This window comes from Salmo salar, chromosome ssa03, assembly GCF_905237065.1.
Source record: "Salmo salar chromosome ssa03, Ssal_v3.1, whole genome shotgun sequence".
Lineage (NCBI taxonomy): Eukaryota > Metazoa > Chordata > Actinopteri > Salmoniformes > Salmonidae > Salmo > Salmo salar.
Window position 1 is genome coordinate 56,106,433 of NC_059444.1, and position 23,802 is coordinate 56,130,234.

At 42.1% G+C, this 23,802-nt stretch overlaps 3 protein-coding genes across 4 annotated transcripts; 1 reads left to right on the plus strand and 2 right to left on the minus strand.

The window, feature by feature from the left end:
* Positions 1-1,325: 1,325 nt before the first annotated feature.
* On the plus strand, positions 1,326-5,343 carry LOC106600963 (interferon a3). 2 transcript variants are annotated; one of them, XM_014192771.2, is made up of 6 exons: positions 1,326-1,760; positions 1,934-2,021; positions 2,316-2,390; positions 2,521-2,670; positions 4,625-4,702; positions 5,034-5,343. In XM_014192771.2, the coding sequence occupies exons 2-6, from the start codon at positions 1,935-1,937 to the stop codon at positions 5,121-5,123; spliced, it is 480 nt and encodes a 159-aa protein (XP_014048246.2). In that variant the 5' UTR covers positions 1,326-1,760; position 1,934; the 3' UTR covers positions 5,124-5,343. The 2 variants fall into 2 exon arrangements, with proteins under 2 accessions (XP_014048246.2, XP_014048245.2); XM_014192770.2 differs by lacking the exon at positions 1,326-1,760 and having other exon boundaries at positions 1,797-2,021.
* Positions 5,344-14,937: 9,594 nt separating this feature from the next.
* Positions 14,938-18,726, minus strand: LOC123741678 (interferon a3-like). The gene is made up of 5 exons (XM_045714982.1): positions 18,457-18,726; positions 18,088-18,162; positions 17,808-17,957; positions 15,604-15,681; positions 14,938-15,268 (listed from the first exon to the last, which is right to left on the minus strand). Exons 1-5 carry the CDS (start codon positions 18,589-18,591, stop codon positions 15,179-15,181), a joined length of 528 nt encoding a protein of 175 aa, XP_045570938.1. The 5' UTR covers positions 18,592-18,726; the 3' UTR covers positions 14,938-15,178.
* A 3,674-nt stretch (positions 18,727-22,400) lies between these two features.
* Positions 22,401-23,802, minus strand: LOC123741679 (interferon a3-like). The gene is made up of 5 exons (XM_045714983.1): positions 23,653-23,802; positions 23,425-23,496; positions 22,847-22,999; positions 22,606-22,704; positions 22,401-22,487 (listed from the first exon to the last, which is right to left on the minus strand). Exons 1-5 carry the CDS (start codon positions 23,800-23,802, stop codon positions 22,401-22,403), a joined length of 561 nt encoding a protein of 186 aa, XP_045570939.1.

The window sequence follows — 23,802 nt, forward strand, 5'->3', positions numbered from 1 at the left end:
AAATTTATACATGGACATTGAAATTAACAAACAAACCAAAAATCTGACCAAATAAAGAAGGCCGGTCCAGACAACACCGTGCTCAGTAGGTAGGCACGATGTATCCTGTATACATTGGGATGATGCAGTTTAGACATTGTTTGCTCATTGACGTCTTACACATTCTAAATTCTACAGTTCTACATCGTTGATATGTCGGCTAGACATCAACATTCTATTATGATATCTTGGCGACATCTTCCCAATGTGCAAACGCTCTTCAAACTACATATTCCCTACCCAATTCGATACCTCAGCCAAAAGTGTCTATGATTACAGGGGAGAAGACCCAGGTGAAACTGATGGCATCACACAACTTGTGTAAAACAGCTGGGAAAACCCCAAAATGCGTCCACCGCAGGCGTGTCATGTGACATAAGACGTTTCAGCACCATTGACAGGTATCACTACTAGAGCTAAAACGCATGAAGACGTCAGCCGCTTCAGCACATTGGACGTTGCCACAATGTCAAAGATTCTATCAGTTGTCCTGTGTTGTGGCTGCAGCCCTGTTGCTAATGTTATTGCCATGCTTGTAAAACTATAGGCAATAAATGTATGATATATGTGATGGGAAATATAGCTCTCTGACTCTTTGGTATCACGTTTCAAGTGTCACTATTATGATTCCTCACTGCTGATCCTATTAAGGCTATATCGAATAACACCAAGGCCAGTATTTATAAAGCATCTCAGAGAGTTAGAGTGTATAAATGCAGCAGAAAAATTAGGCTACATCTGACATTTTTGCCTATAACATGACATTTCAATATGAAACCACCTATGACATCTTATCAAGACCCTGATGGAGCAGGTGTGTTTGTACTGGGTTGGAACAAAAGCCTGCACCTCCTCCTGCTGTTCTCCAGGACTGTGCAGACAGTTTTGGTGACCACTTCCCTACACTATACGATCTTTACAGTTGAACAGGCTTTGTATATTATGAATTAATCCCAATATTATATAGAAAAAGGGAGAAATGAACCAATGCCAAGATTTGACCTTGTATAGTCAAAAACGTGCACAACACTATGACAAACACACACACACACACAAACACACACACACACAGCCCTGTCAAAACTATTGACTCTGTAGGGAAAATATCCCTGATATCGTAGCCTATACCAAGGAACTTTTGTCACATTCTTTTTCATTTTCCCCTTGTAAAATAAACGACAAATAGAAAGTTCCAACAAATCATGTTGTCGTTGCTTGTCAACGTTGCATCACCAGCAGACAACAGTAGGGTGAAAGTTGGTTACGTCATTGTGAAAATGAAAGTTGAGAGATATGGGTAGTGAAGCGACGTCTCCCATTCACTTTTCATTTGTAGCGCAACAGCAGAAGACTACGGAACAATATTTCGGACTAACTTTGAACGAAACCCACTAAATTAATGTCTAATATGGCTACATTTCTTAAGAAGTGTGGGTTTTATTTCGACTTCGACGATTTTGTTATCAGACTCATTTTATCGGTTCACGCGAAGTTATTAGCAGTTGAAAGCAAAGCTCGCGAATAGCCTTTTCTCGCTATAGTAATAGTCTAGCCGATATCTAAATGGAATAATCTTATCTTGTGGTTCAACTATAATTTAAAGCTGATTTCAAGGAGAATGTGTATAGATTTACTGTGATTTGTTCGTCCAGGAGAAGGAGCAGGCATGGAATTCATACTGCTGCATGTGCTAGTCTGGAAAATGAAAGTTCCCGCCTCCGGTAGGTTGATCAGGGGAAATTCTCCATACAGTTTTCTCTTTCCAAATTCCACATAAAACTACTTAACACAGCCAAGATGTTCAAACTCAACTGGAAAACTAACAGCGAAACAAACTGCTATTTACAATGTATACAATGCAGAGTTGGACGTGTATTTTTCTTATTATTTGCAGTATGCAGAGCGTGTATCATTGCTGTGACTGGATCCAACACCACTACGGTCACTTGAGCAGAGAATACCTTTCCCTGCTGGACCAGATGGTGAGTTATCAGCACACTGTAAGAGGAGACTGAATGCATGTATTAAGGACAGCAAAACAACCAACCAAGTAAAATAGTCATTTGTTTCATGTTTAGCATCTGTGTTAGAAAACTGTTAGCCTATATTCGAATATACATAGTAAAAGGGCGCTAAGGCTATAATGACAGCGATCAAGAGAGTATATCTACATTAGACCTACTGTACTTGCAGTATAAGCTATACTCTATGTCTGTCTTGATTGGTCTTGAAGTATTTGACACGTGACTTATCATACTATATTGGTTGTATTCCAGGGAGGAGATATCACAAAGCAGGATGCCCCAGTCTTTTTCCCAACATCCCTTTACAGACACATAGATGATGCCGAGGTAAAGACTAGAATTATGACTTATCATGTTCTGATAAGCTTTGGTATGGCGGTCTTAACCCAATGTTATATTGATGCCATAACCAAAGCCTATACTGTTTCTAATCTTCTTTTTATATCTTCCTGTGTAGGTTGAGGACAAAGTCAGATTCCTGAAAGAGACCATCTATCAAATCACAAAACTGTTTGATGGGAATATGAAATCTGTCACCTGGGACAAGAAAAAGCTGGACGATTTCCTCAACATTCTAGAACGCCAATTGGAGAACCTTAAATCCTGTGTAAGTAACGGGTCTATTTAAAGTATAATCCCTGTTTAGGTCAGGGCTCTCCAACCCTGTTCATGGAGAGTTACCTTCCTGTAGGTTTTCACTCCAACCCCAGTTGTAACTAACCTGATTCAGTTTATCAACCACCTAAGTAAGTTTTAATCAGGTGTGGTAGATTAGAGTTAGAGTGAAAACCTACAGGAAGGTAGTTCTCCAGGAACAGGGTTGGAGAGCCCTGGTTTAGGAGTAGCCTACTCCACTACAAGTGGAGAAATCTACTTAGAAAGTACATATAAAGTATTCAACCCCTTGACATTTTCCACATTTTGTTACGTTACAACCTTTTTCTATAATTGATTAAATAGATTCCCCCCTCATCAATCGACAAACAATACCCCATAATGCCAAAGCAAAAACCGTGTTTTAGACATTTTTGCAAATGAATTAACAATAAAAAACAGAAATATATAAGTATTCAGACCCTTTACTCAGTACTTTGTTGAAGCACATTTGGCAGTGATTACAGCCTTGAGTCTTCTTGGGTATCATGCTACAAGCTTGGCACATCTGTATTGGGGAGTTTCTGCCATTCTTCTCTGCAGATACTCTCAACATCTGTCAGGTTGGATAGGGAGCGTCGCTACACTGCTATTTTCAGGTCTCTCCAGTGATGTTCGATCAGGTCAAGTCCGGGCTCTGGCTGGGCCACTCAAGGACATTCAGAGACTTGTCCCAAAGCTACTCCTGCGTTGTTTTGGCTGTATGCTTAGGGTCATTGTCCTGTTGGAAGGTGAACCTTCGCTCCAGTTTGAGGTCCTGTGCGATCTGGAGCAGTTTTTCATCAAGGATGTCTCTGTACTTTGCTCCGTTCATCTTTCCCTCAATCCTGACTAGTCTCCCAGTCCCTGCCAATAAAAAACATCCCCACAGCACGATGCTGCCACCACCATGCTTAAACGTAGGGATGGTGCAAGGTTTCCTCCAGATGTGATGCTTGGCATTCAGGCCAAATAGGTTTCATAAGGCCAGAGACACTTGTTTCTCATGGTCTGAGAGTCCTTTAGGTGCATTTTGGCAAACTCCAAGTGGGCTGCAATGTGCCTTTTACTGAGGAGTGGCTTACGTTTCGCCAGTTTACCTTAAAGGCCTGATCGGTGGAGTACTGCAGAGATGGTTGTCTTTCTGGAAGGCTCTCCCATCCCCACAGAGGATATCTGGAGCTCTGCCAGAGTGACCATCGGGTTCTTGGTCACCTCCCTGACCAAGGCCCTTCTCCCCTAATTGCTCAGATTGGCTTGGCGGCCAGCTCTAGTAAGAGTCTTGGTGTTATCAAAGTACCCTTTCCCAGATCTGTATCTCGACACAATCTTGTCTCGGAGCTCTACGGACGATTTCCTCAACTTCATGGCCTGGTTTTTGCTCTGACATGCACTGTCAACTGATCAATGGAAACAGGATGCACCTGAGATTAATTTTGAGTCTCATAGCAAAGGGTCTGAATTCATATGTAAATAAGTTATTTCTGTTTTTGCGTTGTCGTTATTGGGTATTGTGTGTAGATTGATGAGGATTTTTTACTCTTTAATCCATTTTACAATAAAGCTGTAACTTAAAATTTGGAATAAGGGAAGGGGTCTCAATACTTTCCGAACGCACTGTATTTGGGTTATTACAGATTTTGAGCCAGTTTGCGACGTCACATAAATAACACTGCAGCAATGAGAAATGTAAATTAATGTGGATTATAATTATTGCTCTTTTTTGTATGCTTAGATGCATTTTTCATTATGGCAAATCAAGTTTGATATTTTAAAGTGGAAATTACAATCTTTAGAATCTATTTAGAACATTGAATACACATTAAGTTTCCATTTCCTGCCGTGCAGGAAATACTCAGGAAAAAAGAGATCAAATGAAGATCCTACATCTGTATGATGCTAATGTTTTGTTTAATTTTGTCCAACAGGTATCACCTGCCATGAAACCTGAGAGGAGACTGAAACGCTACTTCAAGAAGTTGAATAAGAATGTTCTGAGAAAAATGGTGAGTTTGGTTTCGTATGGAAAAATGTTTTTTACATGTAATCAAATGAATATAAACTAGGCTAGGCTAAACAGTAGCAGTGTTCATTTAAAAAAAAAGTGGGTTCTAGGGCCATATGTATCAAACATCTCAGAGAAGTGCTGATCTAGTATCAGGTCTCCTCTATCCTTATAGTGATCTAAAAGACAAAACTGATCCTAAATCAGCACTCCTACTCTGAGAAGCTTAATACATTTGGCACCAGTCCTACTTTGATGTTCAAGACAATATGGTCATTATTTTGCCAAGAAAGTTCACCCCACTAATATTGCAAATGTTCTGTGTTTTTCAGAACTACAGTGCACAGGCGTGGGAGCTCATCAGGAAAGAGACAAAACGTCATCTGCAAAGATTGGATATCCTTGCAGCACAGATGTACTGATCATCCAGACTCATTTCAGAAGCTACGCCCTTACCAGTTTAATAAGCATGAATACAATCATGTGGGACCCTGTCAGTCTATTTATTATATTTAAATCCATAAATTATTGTTTTTTATTTGTATAATTTATTATTTATATTTTGTATTTCCCTTTTGTACCTGTGATGAACTGAACTGTATTGCTGGTCTACTTGAATAACCAGTGAAAAAATAGTATTGAAAATGTGAATAAAAATGGATTTTGTATAAAATGTCCAAATTTCGTTCTTGTCTGAAACCAATGAGAGTGGATTTATAAAATCTTATCTAACCATCAGAGGGGATGCACATTAAACCTGTTGCTGATCAGTCACATGATCATTTCTACTTTAAGTTGATGTATGCTTGTAGTTTTGTTTCTTTATGTAACTTATTTTTAATGTGTTTTTGTACTTTGTGAGGGTTGCTGTTCTTTTTGTTTTTCCTGTTTGTTTTTGTGTGGTAACCACACTGGGGCAGTGGGCTGAAGGGGGTGGGGAGATCTGGGTGAGGAGTAGAGGATAATCTGGGGGACCAGGAACATTTAGCTCCCACTTGACATTGTGGAGGTTTATTTATAAAGTCTGTCCAATGTATTAAACACCTGTATGTCTTACTATGATTGGATGAGAAATAAGAAAAAAGACATGGAAAGACGAAATGGAAAAAGAGACAAAAAACAAGTAATACCTTTAATGGATAATAGTTTAGTTCCCTGAATGAGGCAGGGTGCTGGTGGGCAAATAATAAAAACAAATCATTTATACAGCTTAGTTATATACATATAACTTTTTAAGTGGCATCATGGGGATCCTCCTAATAATTCTCAATGGATAAATGAAGTCAATTGTTGTGTAACATTAGACAAAAGTGTGTATTATATAGGCCAATGTGGCAGTACACAGTCCTTTCATGGAATTCCTGGATAGAATAGATTTATTGTAGATATACTGTATATCCATTTGTATAATGCTATTAGGTTATATGAGGTTATTATTTAACATCTGGAATGGTGTGTATGCATGTTTACACTGTATGGTATAATACTCAGAGCCCCACCTGTTTCATTCCCCTGTCACGAATCCCACCGAAGGGGGCTCCCCTGCCTGCTTGAGCGGTGCTCGGCGGTCGTCATTGCCGGCCTACTAGCCACCGCTGATCCCTTTTTCCTTTTCTGTTTGTTTAGTCTTATTGGTTGCACCTGTTCTCTATTGTGTTCTTGATTTGTGTTTTATTTAAGCCTGTTTAGCCCGCCCAGGTTTGTGCGGGATTACGTTTACTGTTGTGTTTATTTTTGGATGTGCTGGCTTACGAATTGTTATTTTCTCTTCCGGACTGTTTTGCCCGTTGTATTGGGTTGGTCATTTGTTTTACGCGCCCGTTGGTTTTGGCGTTGACCGTTTTGTGCCGGGAAGAATAAAGGTTGTTTATCTTCACCACTGCTCTCTGCACTTAACTCTACCACCACTCCTAGTAACTCGTGACAGAATCCTGCACCAGCTTATGGAGTCAGCAGGAGCAGCTGCGCCCCCTCTCCCATCGATGGAGGAACGGGTCCTCCATCATACCAGCATTCTCCACTGGATTGGTTCGGCCATGGACCAAATGATGGAGAGGATGGACCGATGGGAGAGGAGTGACCTCCCTACCTCATTCCCAGCTCCTCTTCCCCCTCCACCTACTACCCCTCCTCCTTCGTCCAGATACAGGGCCCTACGCCTGGCTCTCCCCAGGGAGTACGATGGAGCGGCGGCTGGGTGCCAGGGGTTCCTGCTACAGCTGGAGTTGTACCTGGCTACCGTTCGTCCAACTCCCTCGGGAGAGGAGAGCGTGAGCTTCCTTGTCTCCTGCTTAATGGGTCGTGCCCTGGTGTGGGCCAACGCAGTGTGGTATGGCCCAGACTCGGCGAGGGATCACTACCCTGAGTTCACCCGCCGTTTCCGGGCCGTGTTCGACCACCCACCAGAAGGCCGGGTGGCGGGTGAACGGTGGCGGGTGAACGGAGGAGAAGAGGAGCGCACAGGACTTTGCTCTGGAGTTCCGGACCTTGGCTGCTGGGGCGGGGTGGACCGACAGAGCCCTGATGGACCACTATCGTTGTAGCCTCCAGGAGGATGTCTGCCGGGAGCTAGCCTGTCGGGACACGACCCTCTCCCTAGACGAGCTCATTGACATGTCCATTCGTCTCGACAACCTGCTGGCTGCCCGCGGGCGTCCAGAACGGGCCCTATTGGTTCCACCTCCAGGCCCTCTGGCTCCCATCCCCATGGAGCTAGGGGGGGCCGCATCGAGGGGGACTGGAGGAGGAGGCTCCTCCTGTACCCGGTGTGGTCGGAGAGGACACACTGCCGACCGGTGCTGGAGGAGCTCCTCTGGGAATCGGGATGGCAGACAGAGCACTCCTCGTTCACCCCAGGTGAGTAAGCACCAGCCTCACCCAGAGCTCCCTGTTGGCCATATGTTTGTGCTTATAACTTTTCCTGAGTTTTCCCCCTCTTTTCAGCATAAGGCGCTAGTCGATTCAGGCGCAGCTGGAAACTTTATGGATTGTGGGCTCGCATTAAGGCTAGGGAATCCCCTGGTGTCGTTGGACCAACCTTTCCACATCCACCTAATCGACGAGGGGATTGCGCGATAAACCTCCAGGTAAACGCTACACTTCCCAGGAGTCACGTGTACCCATTGTCACAAGAGGAAATGCTGGCTATGGAGACATATGTCACGGAATCTCTGAGACAGGGGTTCATTCGGCCCTCCATGTCACCCCTGTCTCCTCAAGTTTCTATTTCGTGAAGAAAAAGGAGGGAGGTCTGTGTCCGTGCATTGATTATCGAGGTCTAAATTCCATCACAGTGGGGTTTAGTTACCCGCTACCTCTCATCGCTACCGTGGTGGAATCATTTCACGGAGCACGTTTTTTCACGAAACTGGACCTCAGGAGCGTGTACAATCTGGTGCGTATTCGGGGAGGAGACGAGTGGAAAACCGCGTTTAGTACCACATCGGGCCACTATGAGTACCTCGTCATGCCGAATGGGTTAAAGAATGCTCCAGCCGTTTTTCAATCCTTTGTCGACGAGATTCTCAGGGACCTGCACGGGCAGAGTTTGGTGGTGTATATGGATGACATCCTGATCTATTCCGCCACACGCGCCGCGCATGTCTCCCTGGTGCGCAAGGTGCTTGGGCGACTGCTGGAGCATGACCTGTACGTTAAATGGTAGAGCATGGCGCGAAATACAAATACCTTAAAAATGCTATAACTTCAATTTCTCAAACATATTACTATTTTACACCATCTTAAAGACAAGACTCTCGTTAATCTAACCACATTGTCCGATTTCAAAAAGGCTTTACAGCGAAAGCAAAACATTAGATCATGTCAGGAGAGTACCCTGCCAAAAATTAGCACAGAGCCATTTTCAAAGCAAGCATATATGTCACAAAAACCAAAACCACAGCTAAATGCAGCACTAACCTTTGATGATCTTCATCAGATGACAATCCTAGTACATTATGTTATACAATACATGCATGTTTTGTTCAATCAAGTTCATATTTATATCAAAAAACTGCTTTTTACATTAGCATGTGATGTTCAGAACTAGCATACCCACCGCAAACTTCCGGTGAATTTACTAAATTACTCACGATAAACGTTTACAAAAAACCTAACAATTATTTTAAGAATTATAGATACAGAACTCCTTTATGCAATCGCGGTGTCAGATTTTAAAATAGCTTTTCAGCGAAAGCACATTTTACAATTTTCTGAGTAGATAGCTCGGCCATCACAGGCTAGCTAATTTGACACCCACCAAGTTTGGTGCTCACTAAACTCAGAATTACTATAAGAAAAATTGGATTACCTTTGCTGTCCTTCGTCAGAATGCACTTCGTCAGACGTTATATTCATTCATAGACTGAAAGAAAAACATGGAGTCGTCTCGTGCACGCGAACTCCAGTGTCATTGTTCCCTGCCTGACCACTAACAAACAGAGCTGCTGTACTTAGACGTCAATCCACTTTCTGGCGCCTTCTGAGAGCCAATGGAAGCCTTAGAAAATGTCACGTTACAGCAGAGATGCTGTATTTTTGATAGAGATGCCCTAGAAGGAGAACAAATTGTCAGACAGGGCACTTCCTGTATGGAATCTTCTCAGGTTTAGGCCTGCCATATGAGTTCTGTTATACTCACAGACACCATTCAAACAGTTTTAGAAACTTTAGAGTGTTTTCTATCCAAATCTACTAATTATATGCATATTCTAGTTTCTGGGCAGGAGTAGTAACCAGATTAAATCGGGTACGTTTTTTTATCCGGCCGTGAAAATACTGCCCCCTATCCCAAACAGGTTAAACCCAGACTTGGAACACACACAAGTCTACTGAATAGCAGGCTAGTTATTTGAAATTAGCCACTGATTCCTTCCAATCCGCTCATTGTTGAATTTGCAGTTTCCAACTTGTTGTGTAATGTTCATGTCCAATGGCCGATGAGCACTTACACGTTTTATCTATAATATCTTTTCATATGACAAGGCTTGAAAAGGATTTGACAGTAGATTGTGAATGTGAGTCATGATGGCAAAATCAAGTTTCTGCCCCCGACTCAATGTACAGACCAATGACAATGTGGCACACGTAGCACAAGTCACTTTGAGTTCAGGAGTGACATTCCACAGATTCTGAACAGATGTTGAACTGAAACCCAACTCCTATTTCCAATTCGCTATTGAACATTAGTACTCACATTTTTTTGAGTTGTGTATTTATCTTCATTTACATTTACATTTAAGTCATTTAGCAGACGCTCTTATCCAGAGCGACTTACAAATTGGTGCATTCACCTTATAATATCCAGTGGAACAACCACTTTACAATAGTGCATCTAAATCTTTTAAGGGGGGGTTAGAAGGATTACTTTATCCTATCCCAGGTATTCCTTAAAGAGGTGGGGTTTCAGGTGTCTCCGGAAGGTGGTGATTGACTCCGCTGTCCTGGCGTCGTGAGGGAGCTTGTTCCACCATTGGGGTGCCAGAGCAGCGAACAGTTTTGACTGGGCTGAGCGGGAACTGTGCTTCCTCAGAGGTAGCGAGGCGAGCAGGCCAGAGGTGGATGAACGCAGTGCCCTTGTTTGGGTGTAGGGCCTGATCAGAGCCTGAAGGTACGGAGGTGCCGTTCCCCTCACAGCTCCATAGGCAAGCACCATGGTCTTGTAGCGGATGCGAGCTTCGACTGGAAGCCAGTGGAGAGAGCGGAGGAGCGGGGTGACGTGAGAGAACTTGGGAAGGTTGAACACCAGACGGGCTGCGGCGTTCTGGATGAGTTGTAGGGGTTTAATGGCACAAGCAGGGAGCCCAGCCAACAACGAGTTGCAGTAATCCAGACGGGAGATGACAAGTGCCTGGATTAGGACCTGCGCCGCTTCCTGTGTGAGGCAGGGTCGTACTCTGCGAATGTTGTAGAGCATGAACCTACAGGATCGGGTCACCGCCTTGATGTTTGTGGAGAACGACAGGGTGTTGTCCAGGGTCACGCCGAGGCTCTTAGCACTCTGGGAGGAGGACACAAGGGAGTTGTCAACCGTGATGGCGAGATCATGGAACGGGCAGTCCTCCCCCGGGAGGAAGAGCAACTCCGTCTTGCCGAGGTTCAGCTTGAGGTGGTGATCCGTCATCCACACTGATATGTCTGCCAGACATGCAGAGATGCGATTCGCCACCTGGTTGTCAGAAGGGGGAAAGGAGAAGATTAATTGTGTGTCATCTGCATAGCAATGATATGAGAGACCATGTGAGGATATGACAGAGCCAAGTGACTTGGTGTATAGCGAGAATAGGAGAGGGCCTAGAACAGAGCCCTGGGGGACACCAGTGGTGAGAGCACGTTCTGCGGAGACAGATTCTCGCCACGCCACCTGGTAGGAGCGACCTGTCAGGTAGGACGCAATCCAAGCGTGGGCCGCGCCGGAGATGCCCAGGTCGGAGAGGGTGGAGAGGAGGATCTGATGGTTCACAGTATCAAAGGCAGCAGATAGGTCTAGAAGGATGAGAGCAGAGGAGAGAGAGTTAGCTTTAGCAGTGCGGAGAGCCTCCGTGACACAGAGAAGAGCAGTCTCAGTTGAATGCCCAGTCTTGAAACCTGACTGATTAGGATCAAGAAGGTCATTCTGAGAGAGATAGCAAGAGAGCTGGCCAAGGACGGTACGTTCAAGAGTTTTGGAGAGAAAGGAAAGAAGGGATACTGGTCTGTAGTTGTTGACATCGGAGGGATCGAGTGTAGGTTTTTTCAGAAGGGGTGCAACTCTCGATCTCTTGAAGACGGAAGGGACGTAGCCAGCGGTCAAGGATGAGTTGATGAGCGAGGTGAGGTAAGGGAGAAGGTCTCCGGAAATGGTCTGGAGAAGAGAGGAGGGGATAGGGTCAAGTGGGCAGGTTGTTGGGCGGCCGGCCGTCACAAGACGCGAGATTTCATCTGGAGAGAGAGGGGAGAAAGAGGTCAAAGCACAGGGTAGGGCAGTGTGAGCAGGACCAGCGGTGTCGTTTGACTTAGCAAACGAGGATCGGATGTCGTCAACCTTCTTTTCAAAATGGTTGACGAAGTCATCCGCAGAGAGGGAGGAGGGGGGGGAGGATTCAGGAGGGAGGAGAAGGTAGCAAAGAGCTTCCTAGGGTTAGAGGCAGATGCTTGGAGTTTAGAGTGGTAGAAAGTGGCTTTAGCAGCAGAGACAGAAGAGGAAAATGTAGAGAGGAGGGAGTGAAAGGATGCCAGGTCCGCAGGGAGGCGAAGTTTTCCTCCATTTCCGCTCGGCTGCCCGGAGCCCCTGTTCTGTGAGCTCGCAGTGAGTCGTCGAGCCACGGAGCAGGAGGGAAGGACCGAGCCGGCCTGGAGGATAGGGGACAGAGGAAATCAAAGGATGCAGAGAGGGAGGAGAGGAGGGTTGAGGAGGCAGAATCAGGAGATAGGTTGGAGAAGGTTTGAGCAGAGGGAAGAGATGATAGGATGGAAGAGGAGAGAGTAGCGGGAGAGAGAGAGCAAAGGTTGGGACGGCGCAATACCATCCGAGTAGGGGCAGAGTGAGAAGTGTTGGATGAGAGCGAGAGGGAAAAGGATACAAGGTAGTGGTCGGAGACTTGGAGGGGAGTTGCAATGAGATTAGTAGAAGAACAGCATCTAGTAAAGATGAGGTCAAGCGTATTGCCTGCCTTGTGAGTAGGGGGGGAAGGTGAGAGGGTGAGGTCAAAAGAGGAGAGGAGTGGAAAGAAGGAGGCAGAGAGGAATGAGTCAAAGGTAGACGTGGGGAGGTTAAAGTCACCCAGAACTGTGAGAGGTGAGCCATCCTCAGGAAAGGAACTTATCAAAGCGTCAAGCTCATTGATGAACTCTCCAAGGGAACCTGGAGGGCGATAAATGATAAGGTTGTTAAGCTTGAAAGGGCTGGTAACTGTGACAGCATGGAATTCAAATGAGGAGATAGACAGATGGGTCAGGGGAGAAAGAGAGAATGTCCACTTGGGAGAGATGAGGATTCCAGTGCCACCACCCCGCTGGCTCGATGCTCTAGGGGTATGCGAGAACACGTAGGCAGACGAGGAGAGAGCAGTAGGAGTAGCAGTGTTCTCTGTGGTAATCCATGTTTCCGTCAGCGCCAGGAAGTCTAGGGACTGGAGGGTAGCATAGGCTGAGATGAACTCAGCCTTGTTGGCCGCAGACCGGCAGTTCCAGAGGCTGCAGGAGACCTGGAACTCCACGTGGGTCGTGCGCGCTGGGACCACCAGGTTAGAGTGGCAGCGGCCACGCGGTGTGGAGCGTTTGTATGGCCTGTGCAGAGGGGAGAGAACAGGGATAGACAGACACATAGTAGACAAGCGACAGAAGAGGCTACGCTAATGCAAAGGAGATTGGAATGACAAGTGGACTACACGTCTCGAATGTTCAGAAAGTTAAGCTTACGTTGCAAAAATCTTATTGACTAAAATGACGAAAATGATACAGTACTGCTGGCTGGTGGAGTAGGCTAGCTAGCAGTGGCTGCGTTGTTGACTTTGAACGTGTAGCTGGCTAGGTAACCTCGATAGTTTCAGTACTACCCCTTGTCATGATACAAAGCAACTTTATAGCTAGCTAGCTAACATAACACTAATCAAGACGTTCCTTGTAATGTATTTAGTTTCTACAATGCTGCTCGTCGGTAATAGTTGGCTGGGTTAGGAAAAATGGCGTCGCGGGGGACGGAAATAGCTGGCTAGCTGACCTCGATGGCTGGCTAGCTAACCTCGGTAATTACTAAACTACACAATTATCAAGCTATGACAAAGACAACTAAGTAGCTAGCTAGCTAACACTGCACTAGTCAAATCGTTCCGTTGTAAATTATTAGTATCTACAGCGCTGCTAGTCGGTAACGGTTGGCTAGCTAGCAGTGGGTTAATGATGACTAGGTGTGTTGACTAAGTCTGGCGCCGCGGCTGGCTAGCTCACCTCGATAATTACTCAAACTACACAATTATCTTAGATACAGAGACAGCAAAGACAACTATGTAGCTGGCTAACTAACACTAACACCACACTAATCAAGTCGTTACGTTGTAATGTAATGTAATCTTCAAAATATTCTTGAATTTTCAAGCTCTCCATGTAGATTTTGCAGTGTGTCCCAATGAGTGACAGAACACTGAGACAATCAAGGCACAACTAGAGAATATTACCAACCCCTATGCTCTGCATTCTCCGATGGCTGCCCCACAACCACAGAAAGCACTGAGCTAGGCTGAAACACCTGCACCTTGGAGATGCCTTACTCAACAGACCATGTTTGTATGCAGCTTTATGAAGATTTTTTTTAACATTGTTTGCAAAGTGATGTGTGACACGTATTAATACCAAAATGACATGCAAAACAGGCAACAACAACAACAATAAAACTATATTTCTTGCTAAACAGGTGGGGCATGAAACAGGTGGGTCTCTTAGTACTTTACCATACAATGTAAACACACATACACACCATTATAGATGTTAAATAATAACCTCATACCATTATACAAATGGATATACAGTATATCTACAATAACTCTATTCTATCCAGGATTTCCCAGTCTTATGAAAGGACTGTGTACTGCCACATTGGCCTATATAATACACACTTTGTCAAATGTCATTCAATTACTGACCTCAGTAATCCATTGAGAATTATTTGGAGGATCCCCACGATGCCACTTAAAAAGTTATATGTATATAACTAAGCTATATAAATGATTTGTTTTTATTATTTGCCCACCAGCACCCTGCCTCATTCAGGGAACTAAACTATTATCCATTAAAGGTATTGCTTGTTTTTTGTGTCTTTTTCCATTTTGTCTTTCCATGTATTTTTTCTGATATCTCCTCCAATCATAGTAAGACATACAGGTGTTTAATACATTGGACAGACTTTATAAATAAACCTCCACAATGTCAAGTGGGAGCTAAATGTTCCTGGTCCCCCAGATTATCCTCTACTCCTCACCCAGATCTCCCCACCCCCTTCAGCCCACTGCCCCAGTGTGGTTACCACACAAAAACAAACAGGAAAAACAAAAAGAACAGCAACCCTCACAAAGTACAAAAACACATTAAAAATAAGTTACATAAAGAAACAAAACTACAAGCATACATCAACTTAAAGTAGAAATGATCATGTGACTGATCAGCAACAGGTTTAATGTGCATCCCCTCTGATGGGTAGAAAATATAGTATAAATCCACTCTCATTGGTTTCAGACAAGAACGAAATTTGGACAATTTATACAAAATACGTTTTTATTCACATTTTCAATATTATTTTTTCATTGGTTTTTATAGTAGACCGGCAATACAGTTCAGTTCAACACAGGTACAAAAGGGAAATACAACATATAAATAATAAATTATACAAATAAAAAACAATAATTTATGGATTTAAATATAATAAATAGACTGACAGGGTCCCACATGATTGTATTCAAGCTTTATAAACTGGTAAGGGCGTAGCTTCTGAAATGAGTCTGGATGATCAGTACATCTGTGCCGCAAGGATATCCAATCTTTGCAGATGACGTTTTGTCTCTTTCCTGATGAGCTCCCACGCCTGTGCACTGTAGTTCTGAAAAACACAGAACATTTGAAATATTAGTGGGGTGAACTTTCTTGGCGAAATAATGACCATGTTGTCTTGAACAACAAAGAAAGAACTGGTGCCGTATGTATTAAGCTTCTTAGAGTAGGAGTGCTGATTTAGGATCAGTTTTGTATTTTAGACCACTATAAATAAGGACAGAGGAGACCTGATACTAGATCAGCACTTCTCTGAGATGTTTGATACATATGTCCCCAGAACCCACTTTATTTTTAAAGAACACTGCTCCTGTTTAGCCTAGCCTAGTTTATATTCATTTGATTACAAGTATTAAACACGTTTCCATACGAAACCAAACTCACCATTTTTCTCAGAACATTCTTATTCAACTTCTTGAAGTATCGTTTCAGTCTCTTCTCAGGTTTCATGGCAGGTGATACCTGTTGGACAAAATTAAACAAAACATTAGCATCATACAGATGTAGGATCTTCACTTGATCACTTTTATTCAGAGAATTTTCCTGCACGGCAGGAAATGGAACCTTAATGTGTATTCAATGTTTGAAAAGGAGTCTAAAGATTGTAATTTCCACTTTAAAATATCAAACTTGATTTGCCATAATGAAAAATGTATCAAAGCATACAAAAAAATTTCCATTAATTATAATCCACAATAATTTACATTTCTCATTGCTACAGTATTATTTATGTGATGTCGCAAACTGGCTCAAAATCTGTTATACCCCATATACAGTGCTTTCGGAAAGTATTCAGACCCCTTCCCTTTTTCCACATTTTGTTAAGTTACAGCTTTATTCTAAAGTGGATTAAAGAAAATAAATCCTCATCAATCAACACACAAAACCCAATAATGACAATGTAAAAACAGAAACACCTTATTTACATACGAATTCAGACCCTTTGCTATGAGACGCAAAATTCAGCTCAGGTGCATCCTGTTTTCATTGATCAGCCTTGAGATGTTTCTACACTTTGATTGGAGTCCAACTGAGGTAAAATCAACTGATTGGACTTGATTTGGAAAGGCACAAACATGTATATTTAAGGTCCTACAGTTGACAGTGCATGTCAGAGCAAAAACCAGGCCATGAAGTTGAGAAATTGTCCGTAGAGCTCAGAGACAAGATTGTGTCGAGGCACAGATCTGGGAAAGGGTACCAAAAATGTCTGCAGCATTGACGCTCCCCAAAAAAACAGCGCCCTCCATCATTCTTAAATGGAAGAACTTTGTAATCACCAAGACTCTTCCTATAGCTGGCCAAACTGAGCAATCAGGGGAGAAGGGCCTTGGTCAGGGAGGTGACCAAGAACCAGATGGTCACTCTGACAGAGCTCCAGATTTCCTCTGTGGGGATGGGAGAGCCTTCCAGAAAGACAACCATCTCTGCAGTACTCCACCGATCAGGCCTTTAAGGTAAAGTGGCCAAACGTAAGCCACTCCTCGGTAAAAGGCACATTGCAGCCCACTTGGAGTTTGCTAAAAGGCACCTAAAGGACTATCAGACCATGAGAAACAAGTGTCTCTGGTCTTATGAAACCTATTTGGCCTGAATGCCAAGCATCACGTCTGGAGGAAACCTTGCACCATCCCTACGGTTAAGCATGGTGGTGGCAGCATCATGCTGTGGGGATGTTTTTTATTGGCAGGGACTGGGAGACTTTTCAGGATCGAGGGAAAGATGAACGGAGCAAAGTACAGAGACATCCTTGATGAAAACCTGCTCCAGAGCGCTCAGGACCTCAGACTGGGGCGAAGGTTCACCTTCCAACAGGACAATGACCCTAAGCATACAGCCAAGACAACACAGGAGTGGCTTTGGGACAAGTCTCTGAATGTCCTTGAGTGGCCCAGCCAGAGCCCAGACTTGACCTGATCGAACATTACTGGAGAGACCTGAAATTAGCTGTGCAGCGACGCTCCCTATCATACCTGACAGATCTTGAGAGGATCTGCAGAGAAGAATGGCAGAAACTCCCCAAATACAGATGTGCCAAGCTTGTAGCATGATACCCAAGAAGACTCAAGGCTGTAATCACTGCCAAAGGTGCTTCAACAAAGTACTGAGTAAAGGGTCTGAATACTTATGTAAATGTGATATTTCTGTTTTTCATTGTTAATTCATTTAGCAAAATTGTCTAAAACACGGTTTTTGCTTTGTCATTATGGGTTATTGTGTGTCAATTGATGAGGGGGGAAATCTATTTAATCAATTATAGAAAAAGGCTGTAACGTAACAAAATGTGGAAAATGTCAAGGGGTTGAATACTTTATATGTACTTTATAAGTAGATTTCTCCACTTGTAGTGGAGCAGGCTACTCCTAAACCAGGGCTCTCCAACCCTGTTCCTGGAGAACTACCTTCCTGTAGGTTTTCACTCTAACTCTAATCTACCACACCTGATTAATTAGCTGGTTGATAAACTGAATCAGGTTAGTTACAACTGGGGTTGGAGCGAAAACCTACAGGAAGGTATCTCTCCATGAACGGGGTTGGAGAGCCCTGACCTAAACAGGGATTATACTTTAAATAGACCCGTTACTTACACAAGAATTAAGGTTCTCCAATTGGCGTTCTAGAATGTTGAGGAAATCGTCCAGGTTTTTCTTGTCCCAGGTGACAGATTTCATATTCCCATCAAACAGTTTTGTGATTTGATAGATGGTCTCTTTCAGGAATCTGACTTGGTCCTCAACCTACACAGGAAGATATAAAAAGAAGATTAGAAACAGTATAGGCTTTGGTTATGGCATCAATATAACATTGGGTTAAGACTGCCATACCAAAGCATATCGGAACGTGATAAGTCATAATTCTAGTCTTTACCTCGGCATCATCTATGTGTCTGTAAAGGGATCTTGGGAAAAAGACTGGGGCATCCTGCTTTGTGATATCTCCTCCCTGGAAAACAACCAATATAGTATGTTAAGTCACGTGTCAAATACTTCAAGAGCAATCAAGACAGACATAAAGTATAGCTTATACTGCAAGTACAGTAGGTCTAATGTAGATATACTCTCTTGATCGCTGTCATTATAGCCTTAGCGCCCTTTTACAATGTATATTCGAATATAGGCTAACAGTTTTCTAACACAGATGCTAAACATGAAACAAATGACTATTTTACTTGGTTGGTTGTTTTGCTGTCCTTAATACATGCATTCAGTCTCCTCTTACAGTGTGCTGATAACTCACCATCTGGTCCAGCAGGGAAAGGTATTCTGAGCTCAAGTGACCGTAGTGGTGTCGGATCCAGTCACAGCAATGACACACGCTCTGCACACTGCAAATAATAAGAAAAATACACGTCCAACTCTGCATTGTATACATTGTAAATAGTAGTTTGTTTCGCTGTTAGTTTTCCAGATGAGTTTGAACATCTTGGCTGTGTTAAGTAGTTTTATGTGGAATTTGGAAAGAGAAAACTGTATGGAGAATTTCCCCTGATCAACCTACCGGAGGCGGGAACTTTCATTTTCCAGACTAGCACATGCAGCAGTATGAATTCCATGCCTGCTCCGTCTCCTGGACGAACAAATCACAGTAAATCTATACACATTCTCCTTGAAATCAGCTTTAAATTATAGTTGAACCACAAGATAAGATTATTCCATTTAGATATCGGCTAGACTATTACTATAGCGAGAAAAGGCTATTCGCGAGCTTTGCTTTCAACTGCTAATAACTTCGCGTGAACCGATAAAATAAGTCTGATAACAAAATCGTCGAAGTCGAAATAAAACCCACACTTCTTAATTAAGAAATGTAGCCATATAAGACATTCATTTAGTGGGTTTCGTTCAAAGTTAGTCCGAAATATTGTTCCGTAGTCTTCTGCTGTTGCGCTACAAATGAAAAGTGAATGGGAGACGTCGCTTCACTACCCATATCTCTCAACTTTCATTTTCACAATGACGTAACCAACTTTCACCCTACTATTGGCTGCTGGTGATGCAACGTTGACAAGCAACGACAACATGATTTGTTGGAACTTTCTATTTGTCGTTTATTTTACAAGGGGAAATTAAAAATAATATGTGACAAAAGTTCCTTGGTATAGGCTACGATATCAGGGATATTTCCCTACAGAGTCAATAGTTTTGACAGGGCTGTGTGTGTGTGTGTGTGTGTGTGTGTGTGTGTGTGTGTGTGTGTGTGTGTGTGTGTGTGTGTGTGTGTGTGTGTGTGTGTGTGTGTGTGTGTGTGTGTGTGCCTGTGCGTGTGCGTGTGCGTGTGCGTGTGTGTGTGTATGTGTTTGTCATAGTGTTGTGCACGTTTTTGACTATACAAGGTCAAATCTTGGCATTGGTTCATTTCTCCCTTTTTCTATATAATATTGGGATTAATTCATCATATACAAAGCCTGTTCAACTGTAAAGATCGTATAGTGTAGAGAAGTGGTCACCAAAACTGTCTGCACGGTCCTGGAGAACAGCAGGAGATGGTGCAGGCTTTTGTTCCAACCCAGTACAAACACACCTGTTCCATCAGGGTCTTGATAAGATGTCATAGGTGGTTTCATATGGAAATGTCATGTTATAGGCAAAAATGTCAGATGTAGCCTAATTTTTCTGCTGCATTTATACACTCTAACTCTCTGAGATGCTTTATAAATACTGGCCTTGGTGTTATTCGATATAGCCTTAATAGGATCAGCAGTGAGGAATCATAATAGTGACACTTGAAACATGATTCCAAAGAGTCAGAGAGCTATATTTCCCATCACATATATCATACATTTATTGCCTATAGTTTTACAGGCATGGCAATAACATTAGCAACAGGTCTGCGGCCACAACACAGGACCACTGATAGAATCGCTGACCTTGTGGCAACGTCCAATGTGCTGAAGTGACTGACGTCTTCATGCGTTTTAGCGCTAGTAGTGATACATGTCAATGGTGCTGAAACGTCTTATGTCACATGACACGTCTGCGGTGGAAGCATTTTGGGGTTTTCCCAGCTGTTTTACACAAGTTGTGTGATGTCATCAGTTTCACCTGAGTCTTCTCCCTAGTAATAATAGACACCTTTGGCTCAGGTATCGAATTGGGTAGGGAATATGTAGTTTGAAGAGCGTTTGCATATTGAGAAGACGTCTCCAAGACATCATGATAGAATGTTGATGTCTAGCCGACATATCAACGATGTAGAACTGTAGAATTTAGAATGTGTAAGACGTCAATGAGCAAACAATGTCTAAACTACATCATCCCAATGTATACAGGACACATCGTGCCTACCCACTGAGCACGGTGCTGACTGGACCGGCCTTCTTTATTTGGTCAGATTTTTGGTTTGTTTGTTAATTTCATTGTCCATGTATAAATTTGGACAGCACAGTACAGTAGAGAACAACAGAGTACAATTCATTACAGTGGAGTGTACAGTAGAGTACTTTCCAGTGGAGTGTACAGTACATTACAATACAGAAGAGTACAGTAGAGTATAGTTCATTACAGTACAGTGTACAGTACAGTAAAGTAAAGTAACGTACAGTAGAGTACAGCACGGTAGAGTGTAGCCTACCTTACACTAATTTACTAAACTGTACTGTACTCTACTGAATTGAACTATACTGTACTGCACTGAATTAATATCTACTGTACTGTACTATCCTATACTTTATTGTACTCTACTGTGCTCTATTGTATTGAACTGTGCCATACCATACACTACGTTACAGCTTTATTCTAAAATAGTTTTATTTTAAGAATCTTCTTCAATGTTGAAACAATACCCCATAATGACAAAGCATGGTTTTCAGAAATGTTTGCAAGTTTATAAAAAATAATAATTCTAACCACATACTGTCCATAATGTAAATCCATCCCATCACACAAGTAGTGTTTTCTTTGCAGCAATTCAACCATAAAGGCCTGATTCAGGCAGTCTCCCCTGAACACTTGATGTTGAGATGTGTCTGTTACTTGAACTCTGTGAAGCATTTATTTGGGCTGCAATTTCTGAAGCTGGTAACTCTAATGAACTACTCCTCTCCAGCAGATGTAACTCTGTGTCTTCCTTTCCTGTGTCTGTCCTCATGAGAGCCAGTTTCATCACAGCGCTTGATGGTTTTCGCAACTGCACTTGAAGAAACATTCAAAGTTCTAGAAATGTCCCGCATTGACTGACATTCATGTCTTAAAGTAATGATGGACTGTCATTTCTCTTTGCTTATTTGAGCTGTTCCTGCCAGAAATATGGACTTGGTATTTTAGCAAATAGTGCTATCTTCAGTATACCACCCCTACCTTGTCACAACACAACTGATTGGCTAAAACGCATTAAGAAGGAAAGAAATTCTACAAATTAACTTTTAACAAGGCACACCTGTTAATTGAAATGCATTCCAGGTGACTACCTCCTGAAGCTGGTTCAGAGAATGCCAAGTGTGTGCAAAGCTGACGTCAAAGCTGGGTGGATACTTTAAAGAATCTCAAATATAACATATATTTTGATTTGTTTAACACTTTTTTGGTTACTACATGATTCCATATGTGTTATTTCATAGTGTTGATGTCTTCACTATTATTCTGCATTGTGGAAAATAGTAAAAAATAAAGAAAAACCCTGAGATGTGTCCAAACTTTTGACTGGTACTGTATTTATGTACACTCTGGACTACGACATATTTCTATGTTTCTTATGTCCATTCTTTTACTTTTAGATTTGTGTGTATTGTTGTGTATTGTCAGATATTACTGCAGTGGTAGAGCTGGAACTACAAGCATATCGCTACACCCGTTAAAACATCTGCTAAATGTGTGTATGCCATAAATTAAAATGTATTTGATTAAAAAATATTACAGCTGTAGAGGACACGTTTATTTAATGAAAATATACTTCATTATTACAATAACAAACATTTCCTATCATGTTGCAATAATAAATATAGTATGCAATGGCCTTCATGAATACAAAACAAAATGCACGGAAACATTGATACATTAGGCTATGTATAACTTAAGTCAATCACAGAATTATTCAGTATAAAGAATTATTTACTCCACAGAGTTGTGAATACATTACTACACAATAAATAAATGCATAAAAAAACAAATAAGTAAACATGTAAATAAATAGGTGAATAAATAGATATATAAATAAATAATATGTACACAACACACACATAACGCTCATTGGCTACTTAATGTTGTGTCTAGTCTTTGTAGGTGTGCCAGCACCACTGTCCTTATGTCTTCCCAGCCGCTTGCGCTGTATTCCTGCATAAATGAAATACACTTGTTAAAAATTTAAGAATAGACACATGTTGTATCATCATATAAATACATCCAGATTTGGTGAATGTACTCTCTTTGTAAGATAAATGGATCAACCTACCTCGCGTTTCAAGTAATTCTTCAGGAACTTGAAGTGAAGGCTCATCTTTTTGTTCACTCTTTTGACAGATTTTGATAGTCTAGTTTTCATAGACTTTACCTGTTAGAACAAAATACAAATAATTAATTTAAAATTATGATTTGATTAACATGTAACCACTTATATTATAATCTAGTAGGATAGTATAATGTTTTTCCTTTTTGCATTAATGTTTAAGAGGCGAAAATCACAAATGACATACGCATTGGTCCAGCTCCGAGGTCTGGCGATAGAGGTCATTCATAAACTTGTCAACTCCTTTCTGGTCCCAGGCGGTGGACTCATATTTACCACTGCTGTACAATTTCTTTATAGCGTTCAGAGTATGCGAAATGAAGGCCATCTGTTCCTCAGCCTAGAAGAAGAGTGAACTGTATTAGTATATGCCTTGTGAATTGATGGCAAATATCAGAAAATTAGAGCAAATTGTATATTCGTTATAACCTAATTATATACGCTGCATTCGGGAAGTGTTCAGAATCCTTCACTATCTGCCCATTTTGTTACGTTACAGCCTCATTTTGAAATTGAATAAATATGATTTCTCTCATCAATCTACACACAATAACCCATAATGACCAAGTCAAAACATGTTATTCGACATTTTGGCTAACTTATTAAAAGCAAAAGACTGTTTTTGCCATTTTAGAAATGGTCTGTAACGTAACAAAATGTGGAAAAGGTGAAAGGGTCTGAATACTTTCCGAATTCATTGTTTATTCCAATGTCAAAAAGAAAGGTTATGGATAGAAGAAAACCCTTTTTATGCATATTTCTTACCTTGAAATTATTGACTTGTCTGTATTGTTTGTCAGGGAAAGTGATCTGAGGATCTCGAGAGACTTCATGACCCTGAATTGCCCAAAAATATTAACAAAATCTTGCATTATTATTACTGTACCAAAAGGAGTCAGCTAATTTAAATGAAACATTGCAGCTCATGAAATGTTGAAAAGATGACAAGAGCTCAATGACCAGGAAGTGAATAAACATGACCCTATATCCTACCATTTTCTGAAGCATCGTTATGGTGTTGTTGCTGAACACTTGGAACATGCTCGGAGACCGAGGCAGTGTCCTCATCCACGTGCATCCGATGGTTTTATTCCAGGTGCAAATCGTCATGACCAAGCACATCCAAAAGCTTATTGAACCCAT